At 40.7% G+C, this 20,477-nt stretch overlaps 1 protein-coding gene across 2 annotated transcripts; it reads right to left on the bottom strand.

The window, feature by feature from the left end:
* Positions 1-1,006: 1,006 nt before the first annotated feature.
* Positions 1,007-16,481, bottom strand: gucy2d (guanylate cyclase 2D, retinal). Of its 2 annotated transcripts, none has more exons than XM_088279357.1 (19): positions 16,091-16,481; positions 13,235-14,233; positions 12,861-13,162; positions 12,406-12,778; positions 12,253-12,334; positions 12,069-12,174; positions 10,870-10,989; positions 10,706-10,786; positions 10,452-10,628; positions 10,229-10,385; positions 9,979-10,128; positions 9,456-9,604; positions 9,212-9,375; positions 7,874-8,066; positions 7,630-7,804; positions 6,283-6,381; positions 3,402-3,496; positions 3,234-3,316; positions 1,007-1,913 (listed from the first exon to the last, which is right to left on the bottom strand). In XM_088279357.1, the coding sequence occupies exons 2-19, from the start codon at positions 14,079-14,081 to the stop codon at positions 1,829-1,831; spliced, it is 3,438 nt and encodes a 1,145-aa protein (XP_088135483.1). In that variant the 5' UTR covers positions 14,082-14,233; positions 16,091-16,481; the 3' UTR covers positions 1,007-1,828. The 2 variants fall into 2 exon arrangements, with proteins under 2 accessions (XP_088135483.1, XP_088135482.1); XM_088279356.1 differs by having other exon boundaries at positions 13,235-14,229.
* Between the last annotated feature and the right edge of the window lie 3,996 nt (positions 16,482-20,477).

Here is a 20,477-nt window from a genome sequence, read left to right as displayed (position 1 = left end):
TAACCCCTAAAAAGAGTTTATTTCATCAAGACAAGCAGACATAATACTTAAACACCCTTAACATTTCTGCACACTGGTGTGTTGCAGTTGATCAATCTGTCAGCTTCGGAACCATCAACTCATAGTGGGGTAAGAAAAATGTAAAAATGGCGGGTTGTTGCAGACATGCCACTCGACTTCGTGGCTTCCGTTGAGGGGTCCTCATGTAAATCACACCTGAACTCAAGGTGAGGCAAAATTGCTCGCTCATTTCGCATCTCTCCTTGCATGCCTGCATGTGTGTGGTTTGGTGCAATGGTGTGAAACACAAAATAGGTATATATAAACACAGTGTGAAAAATTACAAAGTAACCCCAGTTCACAACTTTGAAAAGTCATAAAAGTTCGGTAGAGGTCATCTGTTTCTTATGTGAAGTATTCCATCGGTATTATTTGGGCAACTCTACTGGCTGTAGGTATTTAGTCTTCCATAGAATGCGACTCCAATTACCGCAAGAGTAGACACTCTTATTTTGAAAGTCAGTTTTGTGGACTTCCGGATGTGTTCTGGTTTTCTTTAGTTGACTTCACAAATTTCTGTCAGACTGGCACGCTTAAGCCGGTGCCAGTCAAAATCCAGGGCGGCTTCAGGACACCGGAGGTGCGCCTGGAACACGATGTACGTCTGACACGGGGGCGAAATGAGCAGCTTTTTTTCTTTCGTGCTCGAGGTTTATGAAAGATTTCACCTCAATATAACAGACAAGAGCCTGATGGTGTTATAAACACAATGCATATTTTGGATGGAGGTTTTTCATAACATTGTTTGCATTTGAGCGTTGGCTAAAACAAAAGACCATACAGTATATGGAAACAAAACGCTGAAATCTGCATCGTGGAGAAATTTCATTTGTGAGGATGATTGCTTTAGAAAATGGATGGATGGACTAAATGTTATCTGTACAATGGTCTCCATTTTAGTGTATTAAACCCATCAAGGTTCAGGCAGCAAAACAGTCAACAAGCATTTTCACTGAAGTCATAATTTATTTATATAAACACAAAGAAGTTTCCTTTCAAAATGATCAGCACAGCCCACTTCATTTGGGGTGAGTCAGGTGTATCTAACTGTATTTGGCAAAAATGATTCAAAGTCTATGAAAAGAAGGTCCTACTACTGCTATCCAAGAAGATACATACTTCAAGCCAACAATGAAAAATAACCTTCCCCTGAAATTCAAACTCTGTTGTTATTATTATTATTATTATTATTATTGCATTTGTCTTCTGCAAGGGGCGAACATAAAAAATGTTAAAAATACACACATCATCAAAATATATATTCTGTATCGCCTTATAACATATATTGTGATTATTGTTTTCTGGTTAATCTTTACACTTCATATGAGTCAACATTTTTTTTCCTCGAAAATGCTGCCCCCTAACTAACGCCTGGTGAAGAGATGGTCACACCCTTGGTCACGATCCACTGAGCAGAGCTGTACAAGTTCTGATATCATCACTTTTGATGAATTTACTGTAATACAGAGGCAATTGATGACTCAATATCAATGAAATTATCTAAAGTTTTCATGTCTAGTGTGAGTAACGCTCACTATACCTGGGACCAGATATGCAATGAGTTTGTGCAGCATTACTATAAATGAAGGTAAAACAGCAGTCAAGTTGTTTTACGTCAGTCTCTTCTACTAGCAGCCCACATTTTAGACCTCAACAGGACATATTGCTTTATTATGTCATGTGTATTTGATAATGGTGCACACGCTTCTTTTCACAATCTCAACGGGTGTGGTTTGTTTAAAACCAAAACGAAGCATTAAGCACCAATCTAGCCCATCTTCTTCTGTCGATCCAGAAACTTCTGTCTTCTGTCAGGAGGAATCTCATCCAAGCCTATACCGTGATTACTTCCCCTGGAAGAGAAATGCAGACAAAAGACAGGATCAAAAGAGTGCAAAATGCATTGGATCACCAACTAATGTTGTAGCGAGATTTGAGACCGCCAATTTCGCTTTCAAACTTGAGTAAAATTAAAAGTAATATTGGTGATGTTTTGCAAAAAATATACCAAACGTATCTGGTAAATATATTAAGAAAGTGTTTTTACAGAGTACTTTTATTTATTATTTATTTATTATAAGATCAAAAGGATAATTTGTTGTTTCATATTACTGGTTGACTCAAATTTGAATAACTAGTAAATATTTCTTTAAACAAAAAAAATGCCCAATTCTGGCACCTGTTTGTCAATAATTTAACAGTTGAAGGATTTTAGACTGAATGTAAATGATTTATATATTTTTTCAATAAATTACTAGTCATTTTATTTTTTATGTTTTTTCTTGAATATTTTTTTTTTCAAAATTCACAATGGCTATTTTATCACAATTTCTCTTGCAATGTATTTATCCCTGCTGTTCTATGCGATCCACTTGAACGAATTAATTATTTAGGAAACCGTCCCTGAGTAAAGCTGCGCTTTATTTTTCTGTGTGCCATTATTATATCAGTGATATACATATTATTACGCAAAGATCAAATCACGCATCTATTAGTTGACGCATGCATTTGTTATGTTACTTGTTTCATGACAGTATTTATTAATTGAACAACTGAAAAACTGCATAGTGCCGTGTAAAGCTTCGCATTTTGTCCATCTGTACCTGGATAGTGTCTGCCTGAACGCCAGACCATTTTTCCACTAGCCCTGTCTTGGCTTGTTTGTGGAACTGACATAATTCCACACATGACTTCACGCAATCTCTTTTTGTCTAAGAATTAGCGACTAATGTCAATAGTTTTGGTTACTTTCCACTGTGTTCCTGTTTATGATCTCCAGTATTTTGAATGACTGAAGTATCAAAAGAATCAATATTTTGATTTGAGACTAAATTTTAGAGCACCAAAATAGACGCATCTATGTTTTACAATATATCCAAATTATTATTTAATGCACCACTTTGAAGCATTTTAATCTTGAACAATTATTTCTCAAACGTACAGTTTTGTTTTAATAAAAAAACTGAGAAAGTGAGCCCACTGAGTGATTCAGTTTGAAATTTCTCATTTCTGTTCATAAATGGTCATCTTAAAGAGCTCACTGAAATCAAAAGAGCTGAAAGTTTGCATTTAAAGCACTCCATGAGCCCTGAGGTCTCCAAGGCAATTAGATGGTGGCGGTCTATTAAATATCTTAAGAACTGCATTTCAAAAATCACTGCAGTGTCTCTTACCCTTGAAGGTCTGGTGGAATGGGCAGAGGTTTCTTGAAATCTTCCCTTCCCACCAACCAGTATGTGTTCTCAATACCTTTACCCTGTTGCAAAAAAAGATTTCCAAGTTGCATGCATTTTGAACATTCTTGGTTTTTCTATTCATTCGGTGAGTTTTACTCAATTTACCTTTAATTCCGTCAGACCTCGAACTTGAATTTTGTATCCCAGCTTCAAACTGTTAAGGATGTCTACTGTGCACTGGTTGACGTGTATTCTGTAAGCTACACACATACACACACACACACACTAAGTTAATATTCGTGTATGTACAAAACTGAAATCCATTTGTTAAAATGTGATTTGATATGCGAGATTCAACCACTTGGAGGCAGTAGACCTTGGTGTTTCAAGAGTTTTTTGATTGTGGGTGGGAGTTTTTAGTTCTTAGACTTGCTCCATATGTCTAGTGTTTCAAGTTAATGAATTCAAATTCAGCAGGTTGTACCTCCCAAACCCCTTCTCCCAATTGAACTTAAATTTTAGCTTTAGTGTTGTGTTATTACTATCAACAAATACACCAAGTTTGATTGAAATCAAAATCTGCTTGGTTACACCCGCTGGGTGATTTTACATGGAACAACCCTCCAACTCACTCCCCGAGCTACAATCACCTCCAATATATATGGGATATGTGACACCTCAACATAATTTCTGAAACAGCAATTCATTTCAGGTCTTTGGCCCCCATCCTTTGTCACGTTGGAACATTACAGAAAGAGCACAAAAAACTAGGGCTGTCAAAATTGAAGCGTTAACTCAGTGGTTCTCAAACAGTGGGGTGCACCCCCTCAGCATCGCTGGGGGGCGCGTGTTCCCCTTGGGAAACATGCTTTTCTTTTTTCCACTGTAGTACGGCTGAACGATGTATGGTTTTGGAACCGAAATTGCAATCTCATACAACGCAAATTTAAAATTGTCAAAGCTGCACTTTGTGCCTCTAGTTCACACAGTAGGTCTTGCAGTACTGATTTTAAAAAAAAAAACGTTGCCCTGTCGCTCATTGTCCCGGAAGTAATTTCTTTTGCCGCTACTTGAATACTAGCCGCCAAGCTATCTTGCACCTCAGCAGTATGAGTTTTACTTGTACGATAGCTAAGTCGGTGCACAGCAGCAGCAATGAGCTGCGCGATGACAAATAAACGACCCCGCTAACAAGAAGCGTTCTAAACGAGTCGACGAACGAGAAGGAGGTCATCGCTAAAACGAATTACAGAGTAATAAGTGCTTCGATGTACGCTCGACTTTTAACAGAAGTCTGACTCGAACCGCGTTTGGGCGGAGAGCCAGCAGCTATGAACAGAAATGTTGTATTCTAGCCATTACGTATAGAAACAAAATAAGACGATGGCTACATTAGCAATTTAGCAGACGCTCTCAGACAGTAACCCGGAAACGGATGATGTCACCACAACGAAGAGGTTTGATGTCAAACGTATAGCAAATATTTGTCGTATCATCAATATTTGCCCCACAGAGTACTGAGTTTCGAGATCCTCTCAATAATAGTTCTCAAAATTATATTCATTATCAATTTAGCTTTGCTAATTTTATTGACATACTCTAACATCAATATACAATGAACATGTACATTCGTACAAAATGTGAAAAAATTGGTGGTTGGGGGGCGCGAATTGTTTTCTTCTTGGTGACATAAAATAATTGAGAAGCACTGCGTTAACTCAGGATCGGGCGTGGGTTCGATCCCGGCTCCGGCCATCCTGTGTGGAGTTTGCATGTTCTCCCCGTGCTTGCGTGGGTTTCCTCCGGGTACTCCGGTTTCCTCCCACATTCCAAAAACATGCATGGCAGGCCGATTGAACACTCGAAATTGCCCCTCGGTATGAGTGCGAGCGCGGATGGTTGTTCGTCCCTGTGTGCCCTGCAATTGGCTGGCAACCAGTTCAGGGTGTCCCCCGCCTACTGCCCGAAGATAGCTGGGATAGGCTCCAGCACCCCCTGCGACCCTAGTGAGGAGAAGCGGTACAGAAGATGGATGGATGGATAAACACAGTTAACTCAGTTTTATTTACTTCAAAAATTAATTTGCATACTTGTAAGCCATATTCAAACACCATATTAGCTGTACATCTTTAGCACATCATCTCAGAATAAAACACCGTGCTAAATTAACCACTGGGCCTTGCAAACCAACACTGCTGGAGTGTGGCGCTTACAACTAAATGTACTGTATATATAAGTTTAGATAATTGCTTTGAAAAAAAATTCCTGTAAAGATGACTCAATTTAGATCGTATTCAAGGATCAAAGAAAGCTATTAGAACAGTCTTTGATTTAAAATGCACTTTATATTTGGTGATTTTAAATTAATTACAAAATATTCTTTAAGTAAATACCTGTTAAAAGCTACAGGAAAAATAGAAGTAGAAAAAATGCGATTCATCGCAATTAATTATGGAATATTTTGGTGATTAATTGGTTAAAAAAATGTAATTGCTTGACAGCCCTACAAAAAACATAAGCAAGTGAACTTGTAAATAGGAGTGTACTCTCACTGAATAGTTTGAGGCTTTATGATGGTGGCATTTTTTGTCACGAGCAAGGATCAAATCAATTTCCATTATTTTCTACAGGAAAACATTTTTCTAACTCTTTTCAAGTTGGAGGTCGACCAGTGTCTTGGGACAAATGGCGCTTTATCTGAGAGGTTCCATTGAAAGCTAACTCCATCCCAGCATGATGTTAAATGCCACCTTATGATCTGTGCATGTAGCATTTCAGTTCATCTCCTTGGAAATGGCTTTTGTACTTCATTCCTGGAACATGCAGCGGGCCACCAGGGCATCCCAGCTTATTTACAGTAAAACTTTGAATTGACCTCTAATTCTGTTTATAGTCTTAAGAGATTAGAAAGGACTCGTCACTTAAAGCCCTGTTTAGCCTCAAGCAACATGCACTCACCTGTCCTCAGCCACATGTTAGTCCTAGGCGGGAAAAAAACCCACACACAATTTCTGTTCTTCTAGAAAGTATGTGAATTCATACTCACGCAACCCGGTGGACTCCATTCGAGATGCTGTGTTGACTGTGTCTCCAAAGAGGCAGTAGCGAGGCATCGTGAGGCCCACAACTCCTGCCACGACTGGGCCTTGAAAGCACACGCACAAAGGTTATTACAGTTCATGAAAACTAACAAATTAATAAAACTAATATTGAAAAGACTTTTTTGTTAACAAAATAAAATAAACAAAAATGCTTTAAAAAGAAGTGTCAAAGTATCCTTTGTTTTCATCTTTGTCAATTAATATAATTGAAAAGCGTGTAATACCCGTTCCAATTTCCAAAATATGCTTTTTGAAAAATGAAAGCATTCCTCTATCATTGGATGAATAGCATTGACTTGAGGTGGATGCTGCGTGTTAATTGGATGACAGCACCATAAGTGGATAGCGCTTCACTATTCCTGGAATAAGTTCCAGACGGGGATTAGGAAGTAAAAATACCTCTTTTCCTTAGCAGCTTGCGTTACCTCATGCGTACCAATCAGCTACAAATTAACTTTCAATTTATTGTATTTTATTTCCTATCTATATACCAAATTACCGGCAACAGTTACGCTGCAAGTATATGTACAGAATTACAGTATATGTTTTGAAGCATTATTAGATCTGGGAAGGATTTATGGTGCATTCTTTCTGAAAATAAAAACAAAAAACGATGAGGTAATAGGAAAATCTTAAAAGTAGGGCACAATAGAAATAAATAAGGATTTTTTTTTAAATGGCTTTTTTCAATACTTTGTCTTATTTGTGAATAATATTTTCTGCAACTTATTGCATTGAACAAATAACTGGATTGATGACACACAAATGAAATCACATCTTTTGAATCATTATTTTTTTCCACAAACAAATCAAATATATAAATAAAAATAAAAAATAATGCACGATGATTAGTGTAGATCACCAGTGTCAAAGCCTAGGCCCGGGGGACAAATCTGGCTCACCACATCATTTTATGCGGCCTTCGAAAGCATCGTCTGTATTTTTCTTCATAAAATGCCAAAAATATTATTCATCTATTTCTTCTGTATATATAATATGAGGCGATCATGCTGCATTTATTTGGTTTCACAATCATAACGGCTCTCCAAAGTACACACTGGCCCGCGACAAAAATGCGGTGATGTTTAAATGAAAAAAAGTATGTGCAGAAGAGTGTGTGCTCAATTGGCTTCCAAAAAATTCTGTTCTGTTTGTAAATGTAACTGAATAGGTACTAAGTCAGCCTCTTTTAACCAAGCATGCTTTGTTACTTTTTATAGACAAACTTGCAATTTTACCAAATTCTACTTCATTCCTGTTAATTTAATAGTTCTTAACGTGACATTGCTCACCAGAGTGCAAGCCGATACGGATCCTGACTTTTAATTCAGGCATGTGTCTCATCTTGAAGGTGCCGATGCAGTGGAGGATGTCAAGAGACATGTTGGCCATCTCAGCCGCATGACGGTTGCCATTCCTATTGGGAACTCCGGAGGCCACCATGTATGCATCTCCAATAGTTTCCACCTAAAGGCCCCCATAATGAGACATTAAATGCCATTTATGTGTCTCCAGGTTAGATAACGAAGCACTCACCTTGTACACGTCATGCAGCCCGATGATGGCGTCAAAGAGTGTGTAGAGGTCGTTCAGAAGGTCAACCACCTCAATAGGTTCGCTGAGTGCCGAGATGGTGGTAAAGCCTACAATGTCGCTAAAGTAGAGCGTGACTTCGCTGAAGTGCTCAGGTTTGACCGGCTTGCCTGTTTTCAGCGCCTGGGCCACAGACCTGGGGGCAAAAACGCAGACAACAGGATTGTCACTTCACCATCACAAAGTGACTCCATGTATTACATTCACGCGAGGAACTTTCCTCAATATCCCAAACTAGCAAACAGAAGCAACACCAAGGGAACTTGGGCCGCTGACGATTCAAAAGTGAGCGGAATTAGCAGCATTTATGCTCAGTGGATACTTTTATCAACTCTTTTGGAGTTTGAATTGATTGTACATTCCAAAATAGGAAACCTTTTTGTTATAGCAACACTCTATTCCAAAAGAGTCATGCTAGCGACGTAGCAGCTGTAGCCAATGTCGGCTTATGCATTGCTAAGACTAGCTTAGTACAGCTAGCACTGCTATTTTGTTGAAGCAAGATATGCATTCTCTATGCAATTTCATAAACATATGCAATCATTAATAACCATATTTGAGAATTTTGTATGTGCGTGACGGGTCTGGCTTTGGACACATGACTCGAGGGGGGGAGGGATTAGTGAAGTGATGCTACATTGAAATCTTTGAAATCTCAGTTTAGTTTTAGCAATGCAAACTCCTTCTCCACTGCAAATTTTATGTTCATATTATTAACAAATTAGTATAACATACATTTCATTAATTATATTTGATGAAAACAATGTCCTTAATCGTCACAACCTGGTTTTATGGTCTTGCGGTGCAGTATGTGGCATCTGAGTCAAATCTGACTTGACTTGGCTAAATGGCTAATTTGACACATTACACTTTCTGAACCGGTATACATACCGTAAATGATGTTTAAAATAAATTAGATGAAATTTGACTTGATGGACAATTTTTTGCCATTATATGTATGGATTGATGTTGAAATATAATGGTACACGTTGATATCCAGGTTGATGAAACAGTAGACATTACAAAAGCAATGCAACCATAGCGGACGTAACATGTGATATAAGAAACACATTTTGTTCAGTATTTTTTCAATTATACTCGTCAAGAAATTTTTACTATTTAATCAGAAATGCAGGTAAACATTTTTAGATATTTTTTGCGCTGATTCAGAATCTGCCCTCATTTTTTTTCAATATCACATCGGGTTTTCAAAACAATCATAATATAATAACAATAATTGGTTAGATTTTCTCCCACGTGTGTGATGTTGTTGTCACTCACTTGGGCAACATCTGAGCCACCAGTTGGTCCGTCTTTTGTCTCTCCACCTCCAACTCTTCTGTCCTCTCCCGGATCAGATCCTCCAAGTTGGAGGAATACTGCTCCAGCATGCGCAACATTGAGTCGATAATATTGGTTTTCTTGCCTTTGGTGATGCTTTTAAACTGTTCAGACAAAATGGAGACAGAATGACACCAGGATACAGTTTTCATGTCCACCACAGGTGTGTTTTGTATATTTTCACCTGTTTGAAAATGTCATGAAATGTGGGCCTCCTGTCGGGTTCTTCACTCCAGGCCTGCTTGATGACCTGGATGACATCCAGGGGTGCCTCATCCACTGAAAGAGAGGGCCGACACAAAGGAGGGGGCTCTTTGACCTTGCTGATAATCTCTGCAAAAACACACAGACAACACTGCCATAAACAATAACATCGAGACGCACATGCAGATTGAATATCTTTGTCTTATCATGTACACTGACTATTGTTGCATTACAGTGATGAAAACAAGGCATTGTTTTGAATTTTCAGCCACAGTTGTAATGCTTATTTCCCTCTTCTAACTGATGCGAGACAATGATGACAAGATTAAAAATATTCAGTGACCCTTAATAGGTTACATTCCAGAAAACTTTAAGACACAATTTCTATTTCTTCTAGAGCTAATATTATGACTATGACATGCTCTTGATAAATATACTTGTAAGAAAGACAAATATTGTGGTCCGTCTTTAATGGGGACTGACGTCACTGACATGCCACTCACCCTTGGGTGGCATGTCCAGCATGCAAAAAGGTGCAGAACGGGAAATCACTTCCTGTGCAGTGATGGAAAAACTGTAGATGTCCCCTGGAAATGTCCCCCTTCTCCTCATAGAAAGATTACGTAGCAGCTCGGGAGCAGTCCAGAACAGATCTTTTTGTTGAAGCCAAAAAGATGACGATAACACAAAGACGAAGATGAAAGTTATGTTTTGTATAGAGGAAAGGAAAGACAGAACCTGACAGAAACTCACCCTCCGGCTTTTCCTCCTCCATGCTGACGCTTTGCGCACTGAGAAGTTCATTAAAGCCATAATCGGTGACCTTCAGCACAAAGCGCCCGTCCACCACACAGTTTCGAGATTTGAGGCGTCCGTGGATGATTCCTCGATTGTGCAGGTACTTCATTCCCTGTTGAGACATGCCGCCATTGAAAAAACGCACTACAAGCACAAGTTGTTTTTGTTTCTTCCGTACCCTGATAAGATCCATCAGCAGGGAGGACTTGAACATCCAGTCCAGACGTACATCCTCGTTCAAGAGCAGGTCCTCCAAGCTACCTCTGGAACAATGTTCCGTCACCACTCCAAAAATGCCAGAGTCGTAGAAGATTCCCAGGAACAGATTGAGATTCTCATGTCTCATATCTCTGAGCTGCAAAAAATAATGACAAAATGTAAACAGAATGCAAATCATTCCCGTGCAGAACTCTCATCCCTTCAAACACTGACCTTGATGAAGACTGACTCAGTGCTGCTATTGACGCTTGATACAGCTCCAGGTGGGCCTTTCTTCAACCAAACCCAATCACCCTGAGATTTGAAGGAAACATCACAGAATTTTGTTTGAAAAAAAATGCGGACAAAAACGTAGCTACGATCCTAACAGAACTCACCTCAAAAACAGCAACATTGGAGCTGTCTGGTGTACAGGCTAAATAACTGCGACCAGACACCGAGTGGTGAGGCGTCTTCATGTCCAGTTGACTTTTCATGATGCTTTCATCGTTCAGCTTCTGCTTTCAACATCACAGCAAATGTATGTTCACAAAATTATTGGTACATCTAAACAGTACATCAAGGAGAAAATGCTCGGGAAGATTATGGGAGAAAAGATATGTATGCTAATACAGGTTTTCTATTTTATTTCAGGTCTCATTTGTCCAGATGTGTGGCCATCAGAATTTGACAGCGCAGGCATTACAGTTTTTTTGTGCATGTCACTAATCAATTGGCGAGCCAGATGGAGCAGTGTTCGCAATTTACACCTAGCATGAAGATTTTGTGTCCCCAACTGCAGTTTAGTTGCAAGTTTAAGAAGCCTGATGGCTGTCTCACTCCTCTGAATCTTAGTACACTTTACACGATCCACCGCAAGTTTCAGGTTGTTCAAAGGCTTTAAATGGAAGGTTATAATACTCAGCAAACTGAAGTCAGTACAGGTGCAGCTTTATCAACCTCTCCATCCGCTTTTGAATCTATCTTTTGTTGATGCTTAGTTTCAGTGCAGCTGTATGGATTGACTTTATTTGGGCTTGTGTGAACGCTTGCAAGAGTTCATTGTTTTCAGCAGAATTTTACTGAGAGCAGTGAGACAGACATAACGCTTCTCAAATTGGCACCGTACTGCAGTCAAGGACAGAAAAGGGTTTTGCCAGATGGCAATTTTGCAATGTTGCTCCAATGTCAATTGGTGAGCCATGGACATGCAAATGGTACAGTATGCTTATAAAAACTGTAAATTGTCACACATTTTAACGAGAAATTAAATAAAGTCGAATAAATGGGTATTGTGACTTTGGGACACCTTGTATTATTATTATTGTAAATATTTTTTTAGCTTATACAAAAGAGTCCAACTACAATAATTTTCTGGTATTAAAAGTTGGAATGAGCAACTGTCCCTCCAAAGAAAACCCCAAGAAAAGCCCCTAGTTCACGACATCATTGGAAAATAGGCAGTCCACTTCAAAACCAAACCAAGTTAAATTACAAAAACCACGCCGCACACAGCACACCTCTGAGCAAGACAAGCTAACAACAATGGATGAGAAACGTTCTTTTGAGGAATCGAGACAACGCTATGAAAACTGACCCTTTTGCTGATTTGAGTGTTAATGAAGACCAGGTCGTCCAGATTTAGGAGTACTTTGGTGGATCCACCACTATCTCCAAAGGTAAAGCCCACTCTTCCACTCCTCCTGGATGAAAAAGATAAACAAATGAAAATGTATACCCGCACGGGCATTGGGCGGATGAGAATTTCCCATTGTGCATACTTGAAATGAATGAAGATGTTTACAGCACCAGCAGCCACCATAGCGAAGAGGAGGAAAAAGAAGATACTAGTAGCGTCCATTCCTATGAGGAGGACAAGAGGTTCACTATGGTGGAATGCAAAATTCTTATGATGGCCCAGCAGTGTCACCCACCTCCACTGCAGGCAAAATAAGGACTAAACCAACAACTGGAGTCTGTGTAGGGGGTACTGCCAGCAAAATGAATTGAACGACCGAGATATTTCAACCCTCCAATTCTTCCGTCTGTGTGTGCAGCCTCCAGAGCATGAGTGGAGTACAGAGAGTTTCCCATCCCGCTGTAGTCCAGCACGACGTAGCGCGCCTGCATGCCTTCCCCGTCCCTACCCGCCCTCAAGTGTTGATTGAAGCCCTCAAATTCAAAGCCGCCTTCGCTGGCACTGAGGATCTCACCGGTCACCCATCTGCCGCTATCCGCACGAGCCTGCTCAGCTGCCATAGCTATGTAATACATCATGTTGTAGATGGAGCCGAAGAATGGCGAAACCTAGAAAGGGAGACAGATGGTGATAATGTGATAATGATTGCGCTTCCTGAAAGTCATGCATACTTCGAACAGATGTTCTCACGTTCTCTGCTGCGGTGCTGCTGCGGATTTCATAGCTGTCCTGAGCCTCTTTAAAAGCCTGATAAAAATTGCGGGCTCCAGAGTCCATGGTGATGGTTAGCACCCCATCGTAGGCTTTCCTCAGCTTGGTATCATTGCCGAGGATGTAGTAGAAAGCGTCGTTGTACGGAAGTGAGTAGAGCAGTGTGTCGTAGGGGATAAAAATATAGCCCCGGTCGATCATTCGCATTGTTAAAGCAGATATCAAAAGTTCGTACTGCGATTGGCCACCAATCAGCACAGAAGGCATGCACATAATGATCACTGTGAAGAGAAAGCGCCTTCATTAGCAGGTTATTATCGTTGAGATTTTTGCCATAACGCAACACAACTCACCTCTAACCCGATCTGTTTCCCGGACTTTTGTCAAGGCCTTCCTCGGCCCGTCCTTGCCCTCCTCCATGGTCACTACAGGGTTAACGGGCAGGCCCAAAGCCCTCAGAGAAGAACCCAGCTCATGTCCAGTGGCCTCCCAGATGTCACTCTCCTCCGAGATGATGGCCACATGGGCCCACCGGAAGTAGCGTAGCACCGTGAAAAGAACACGTGAAGACAACGGCTGCGGGCGGAGGAAAGTGGAATACATCCCTCCTTCCCCCATGTTTGGTTTCAAGCAACTCCAAGAGAGAATTCCAACATCCCACTCTTTTGCATACAAAGCAGCTGAAGAGCAATAACCCGGGTTGGCTGGGCCCAGGAACGCCGCACCGTATCCTTCCAGCTCAGCGAAGCGAGCCATGGCACGGGAGGACTTGCAATCCTCGTTGATCAGCGTATAGTCGTACCAGTAGCCTTTGTTAAGATGGGGGTCCTTGTTGATGCGTGCAGTGGCGAGGCGGGCCGCAGTGTCGGGCAGGGCTTTGGAGTAAAAGGGGTCACAAGTCCAAGGTCCAACCAGGGCCACCTTGAATGTGGTTGCCCAGGCTTGACAAGGTAGGGATGAGATTAGGAGTAAGGGCATTAGAAGCCAACTTGCCCAACAGCTCTTAAAACGCTGCACTGGGGACCATGGCAACTGTGGTTTGAACAATGATGATGATGTGGACGAGGAAAGAAAGAGACTATGAGATATGCCTCTGTTTGTCCATGTGTGTCTTTTCCTCCTCGGTTTGAATGAGTCGTGCTGCCATCGAGGATGGTAGGACAGGTTGTGCAGGAAGCGAGGGTCTTTGTGACTTGCCATTCCCTGGCACAGCTTTTACGATGTCCTCTCAGGGAGATCGTGTGCGTGGATTGGATGTGCGACAGTGGGTGGTGGGAGGCACTCCCTTGGCACTCAGCAGTGTTTGAGTCCTAAGTTGGACAGATGTCGACAAAACTCCGATCCATTACTACCTCGAGGCAACAGGAAAAGATGCGGAGAGAGTTAGAGATGCACATGTATTGTTACAAAGATTGAATAATTTAAGTTCAGCTGTGAAGGTTATAGTGCACTTTAGATTCAGCCAAAAATTTCACCCAAAAACCAAATATGTATACATTTATTATACTTAGTTATGTTGAAACTTGAAAATTGGCATGTTATTTTTTTATAGTCATTTGTTGTTCATATCCCCCATACTAACTACACCTTGAACCACTGTAAATTGGCATATTCCAGCCCCACCCAGTAGGCCAGACCAAAGCAAAATACGGCCCGGGGGCCAAATACGGCCAGCCCACAGTCTTTGGCCAGCCCACACAATGACCATGAAGTCAAAATAAAATGTTAAATACTGTGTGCGGTGCTCTTATATTTGAAAGTTTTGGTATGATTTATGATAGCAGAGATCACTTTCCATTATTTAGAGATTTGGTAGTCCTGCCTAGCAACGGCTAGTGAGTTGCATGAAATGAATGTTACAACTTTTAAAGAATGTTTTGTTTTGTATAAAATTTGCATTTCCTAATTATAACAGCACATACCATGTTTACACACACACAGCTTTTTTTTTTTTTTTAAGATAAGGTTAGCTTGGCCCTTGGAAGCCATTGTGGTTTCTCATGTGAGCCCTTTGCAAGTAGCCCACCCCTGAATGGCAAACGCGCCGCCGGCATGGCAGGAACAGGCACAGTCAGACAGACATGCACGATACTAATTACAGCCAGTGACTGTCGCAATAGCATGACATCCCACTTCCCAAAATGATTAATCATGTTTGGATTTCAGTATTATTTATGAAATTGTTGTATGTGTTCTACCAATTTGATAAATGTTGAAATATAATTTTGTTTTTACACAAATATTCTGATCAATCACCACCATGTTTGTTTTCCCTGCGAAGGATATTTCTTTTGATTGCACTGAATCACGAGAATCAGTTGATTTCAAAGAGTTGTTCAAATGCTTTGTTCATAATTCAGCCCTGAGGTGGAAATGATCTCCAAAAGGTGTTCAATTGCTAAGAGTTAGTGCATCGCCATGTGTATCTGTCCTACTAAGGGCAATTCCACAAGGTGGTGCAAACTCCCCGTGCAACCGCCTATGCCTGACAGCTCATGCTTTTACAAATTAGAAAACCATTTTGTGTAGCATTTTTGGAGGAGGGCTGGGGAATTTTTGGGCAGAATTCAGACATGAACTTTGACCCAAACTTTGAATAGGATACAATTTTCAAATTAACATCCCGCTCTCTCCTTGAGTGCGCCGTCCCTAAAGTGATGTTCCTGATTCAGAATTACTCGCATGTGCTTAGCAAGCCTATTAGCGCTGCTGTGGCTATACAGGTAAATCTGGCCTTAATGTCCATTTGGTCTTGCATCGCTTTTTTCATCCAAAGAATCAGTCAGACTAAATAAAAAAAAAAACGTCCCCACTTTGTTGAAAAAGGTTTCTTCATTTGCATTGGCTATCCTGAAATTTGTATTAAATGATTCCTTAACCACATAGTGCGATTTCATGCACGGTGGCAGTGAATTGACTTAAAGCTTTGCTCAAACGAAGGTCAACTGCTAATTTGTCTGAACTTTAATTGCACACTTGCATTCTGAAAAAAATGTTTTTTGCAAGATTGTTGGTGCAGTTTAATTTAAATAAATAAATTAAGAAGATGTTAGATAAATCACAAAGACTAATGATGATGACTAACAGTATCAGGTGCTAACAGGTTCACAGAAACAGTAGCTTTTCTTAAACAGGTTCTCAAGAGGATCACTCTTTAAAAATATTTCCAGTCAGAGTGATAATGACATTGTTCACTGGAAAGTTCTTACCTGCATTGGTTCTCTATTTTGAGGATCCATATCACTGTTGCATGCTGTCCAAATTCCAGCTAGTTTACAGTCATCCAAGAGAAAAACAACACAAAAAAAGTATTATCTTTCTTTAAATTTAAAAATACAGCCACAGTTCCATATGTCCATTTGTTAAATCTCCCATCGCTTGTTGCTTCCCTGCCTGGGCCTGGGACCCTCCCCAAATCTCAGGTGATGCATGAGAACAAGAACAAGTTAAAAAATTAAATTCTCATTTTGAAAAATGAGAAACGAGGGGGGTGGAATAATAGGACAAGATAAAAGGTAAAAGGACATGAAAAGGACCAGGGAGGACATTCAAGCTGTGACTTCTCAGCCTTCTTTAGCTTTTAATCCATACTAGTGTAGGGAGAGTGAGCGTGGGGGGAGGGCTCAAGGAGATGAGGTGAAAGTTAGGATGTTCACGGACCTCGGACGGGATTCCCACAGCATGGGACAGTGGCATCATCATTATCATGACCACTAGGCTGGTTAGATGGTTAAAATCAGACACATCATCCATTATCTGTACCGCTTGTCCACACTAGGTTTGCGGGGGGTGCTGGAGCCTATCCCAGCTATCTTCGGGCAGTAGGCGGGGGACACCCTGAACTGGTTGCCAGCCAATTGCAGGGCACACAGGGACGAACAACCATCCGCGCTCGCACTCATACCGAGGGGCAATTTAGAGTGTTCAATCGACCTGCCATGCATGTTTTTGGAATGTGGGAGGAAACCGGAGTACCCGGAGGAAACCCACGCAGGCACGGGGAGAACATACAAACTCCACACAGGATGGCCTGAGCCGTGACTGAACCCATGACCGATGCTGTCTCTCACTGTGAGGCCATCATGCTAACCAGTCGGGGGATCGTGCCGATTCCGGCTCCGGCCTCCCTGTGTGGAGTTTGCATGTTCTCCCTGTGCCTGCGTGGTTTTCCTCCGGGTACTCCGGTTTCCTCCCACTTTCCGAAAAACATGCATGGCAGGTTGATTGGAGACTCTAAATTGGCCCTAGGTGAGCATGGATGGTTGTTCGTCTTTGTGTTCCCTGCGATTGGCTGGCTACAAATTCAGGGTGTCCCCCGCCTACTGCCCGTAGACAGCTGGTATAGGGTCCAGAACACCCCGTGACCCTAGTGAGAAGTAGTACAGATAATGGATGGATAAATATATATATATATATATATATATATATATATATATATGTGTGTGTGTGTGTGTGTGGGGGGTGTGTGTGTGTGTGTGTGAATTTGTATGAATCAGCGTTATTTCATTTTGAGTTTTGTTTCGTTAAATTAATTTGGGTTTAATTAGATTCTAATCATTTGTTTTAGAAATGTGAGATGACGTTTTAATTTTACAAAGTGTTTATATTTTTATTTTAATTTGTTAAAGGGCAGGTCAACGCCAAAATGTTCATTACAATATGTCCTATGCAGGCCCACAAGTCAAAACATGGCATTCTGACTAATATTGCATTTTCGGAATATGAGTTAAGCAGACTTGTTTTCTGAAGCTGAGCCATTATTGGTCATTAGCTGAGCTCTGGTCAACAGTGATGTCGCTTCATTTTCATTCATTTTCAATCGACAGTAGTGACAAAATGGCCACCCGCTCGGATGGTTAAAAAGGGGTGGATTTTGCTGCTTAACTCATTCCACAAACGTAATATTAAACAGAATGCCATGTTTAGACTAGTGAATGTGCATAGAACATTTTATTGCAATGACTTGTTTTGGGTTGACTTGCCCTTTAACCAAAATATCTTATGTTATGTCTAGTTATTTTGTTATTTTTCATTAGCTACAGTATCCTTGAAGTAATCGAATTCGAACACCCGACCCTCAAAACTGTGAGGCAGCTTCACTAACCATTTAACAAAATTCGTCCCACAAATTTACAGGCTCAAGAAAGCCATAGTGGTAAAGCTGAAGCTGAGCATTTTCCACATGGCTGTGCCACTCAAGTGTTAGATGATCTGGAGGTGATGGCTGAAAATAACCGGAGGCATGCTCTGCTCTTCTCTCCAGTATAGAGCAGTTGGAAATGAACCTCCCATTTCGATAAGTGCAAAACAGCCCCACAGTCAGCATATGAATGCATTCAATCAGGCTCCATTGTGATCCTTCACATCTCTGGCCCTCCTCCACATGCAAGTGCGATGATGTGTTTGTCTTGACTCGCGCACTGATAGCTGCCTCGTTGCAATAATCAGATTAGTCAGGGGAGGCTGTGCTAAACTCATCTTGCTGCCTGCAAGCCTCTTAGTGACATGGCTCACGGCACTGACGGAGAGCCTCGCCAAGTAAAGTCGGCCACGTTCTGCGAAGAAGCAGCTTGTGCCAAAGATGAGAAGCAGCAATGGCAACATTGAGCACTGATCTGAACTTAACATAACCTCTGAACGTTGGCAGAAATTGTTGCCCTCCAACAAGTCCTGAGTTTTCTTATTTACGATGTAGTCATTGACATTGGTCAATTTTATAAGAACATCCCTCCGGGAATTCCTTATTCTCTCAGAGGAAGCTTCTTGCCACCAGGAATTAATCAAACCCTGTAGGAGGAGCCAAGGAGTGGCTTAGACATTTGCCTCCTCATTGACCTCCCTTAATTGATCAAGTCAATTAACATGGGCACCACGACGGTGGCACTATGGCATGCATGTCTTTCCAGGATCACAACTCTACAAAATGGCCGCGGGTGTTCTTGTTTGTGTTTTATGTGAATGTCTATGGATATATGTGTGCATGCTGTTTGTATTGATTCTCTGTGGCTTCTTACATAAGCATTTGTTTTAATCAACTCAAACGTACTAGTAGTCTGAAAGCAGTGAGATTGGGAATTTTACGTAAATTGATTAAGTCATCAGAAGATAAACAGAAAGGAATAATCTGTTTGGATCATACAATCATGCACAAAATAACATACACAGTTATGACAGAAAAACAACTTGCATTTCAGTCAGGTCTATGTTAAAAGTAAAAGTAAAATGGTGTTTTCCGTTGTTTTCTGTTTTTTACAGCTCCCGCTTTTGTGAAATGTGCTATATAAATAAAGTTGTATTGTATTGTACATGATGGGTTCTTCCTCATCAACTTCTGTCCTGTAAAAAGTCTGAGCCAGTTCTGGCTCCCTCTAGTGGCTCACCGGATCTCAATTCAGGCCTTTTCTGGCAAACGTTCTTGTTTTTTTTTTTGTTTGTTTTTTTAAACTTCCCAGCAAATAAAATGAGAATTGTCACTTCAACCAATGGCCAGGTATTACAGAAATCCACCGACCCAACCACCTTCTGGAGCCCTGGTCCTTCATTAGGGTTGCTGGTGAGCTCAAGCCTATCCCAGATGACTTTGGCTCCCAGCCAGCTGCAGAGCACACACACCCTGCATTTTATTTGACTGATTTTAAAATATTAGTAACACATTATAATAATCTAAAATTGAGTGATTTCTTTATTTTCTTAAGACAAACTTCACATATGACTTTTTGGAAGATACGAGCGATCTTTCAATTGATTTATTTTTTTTTGCTTCGACTTGAAAAAATTGAAGTACAAGTACCATATGGTGGCAGTGAAATCACTTCACAACAAGCAGCATATATTATCATTCTAACATTTAATCATTGTCAGCTTATCAATGTACGGACGTTGCTTCATATTATATAATTTAACTCTGCTCCATTTGTATCCCACACCACACACATTCACAACATTGTATTGGAAACACGTTTTAGACTCAGCGTATCAGAATTCAAGACAAAGCTTGACTGTACGATATAATAGTCTTCATTTTGTTAATGACTGCCAGTCAGCATAGTATAGTCTGCCCGTCTGATAAGTGAGGCAGGAAATAGATGGATGTACGTATTGTTAATGAGGTAAACAAAACGTCTTCTCCAATCTGCTCTGATTAGATTGGCAGCGTGTATTTTACTGGACGTGAACCTCAGCGGCTCAATTTGATGATGTCATTGTGATGTAGGCATGGTTATCTCTTACATGGGCTTTTTCACAACAAACGTTCAGCATGGTGATTACAAAACTGTGAAGATGGAGAAGGGGGGACTATCCTCAACTTTGACAGCTTGTCAACAAATTGAGTTTGGGGAACTCATTTTAATCTGTTTGGTGCATTTTTATCTTTAGTTATGATGTTCATATTGGCTTATATGAGTCTACGCATCCATTTGAATTGTCGTTCTTTTTTTCTTTCTCCCTGATGTGTTTTCTAACATTAAAATGCATACAAGGCAATGACACACACGGTAAGAGGTGGAGCAAAAAGGGAGGAGCACAGGTTATCACAGAACATAAATACTTGTTATTCGCTCTCATGTTGAGTTGTAGGTTGGAGGGACGATCGTT

The sequence above is a fragment of the Idiotropiscis lumnitzeri genome, chromosome 17 (assembly GCF_059441095.1).
Source record: "Idiotropiscis lumnitzeri isolate Australia: NSW breed Sydney's pygmy pipehorse chromosome 17, RoL_Ilum_1.0, whole genome shotgun sequence".
In the NCBI taxonomy this organism is placed as follows: domain Eukaryota; kingdom Metazoa; phylum Chordata; class Actinopteri; order Syngnathiformes; family Syngnathidae; genus Idiotropiscis; species Idiotropiscis lumnitzeri.
This window is presented reverse-complemented; position numbering and strand designations above follow the sequence as displayed.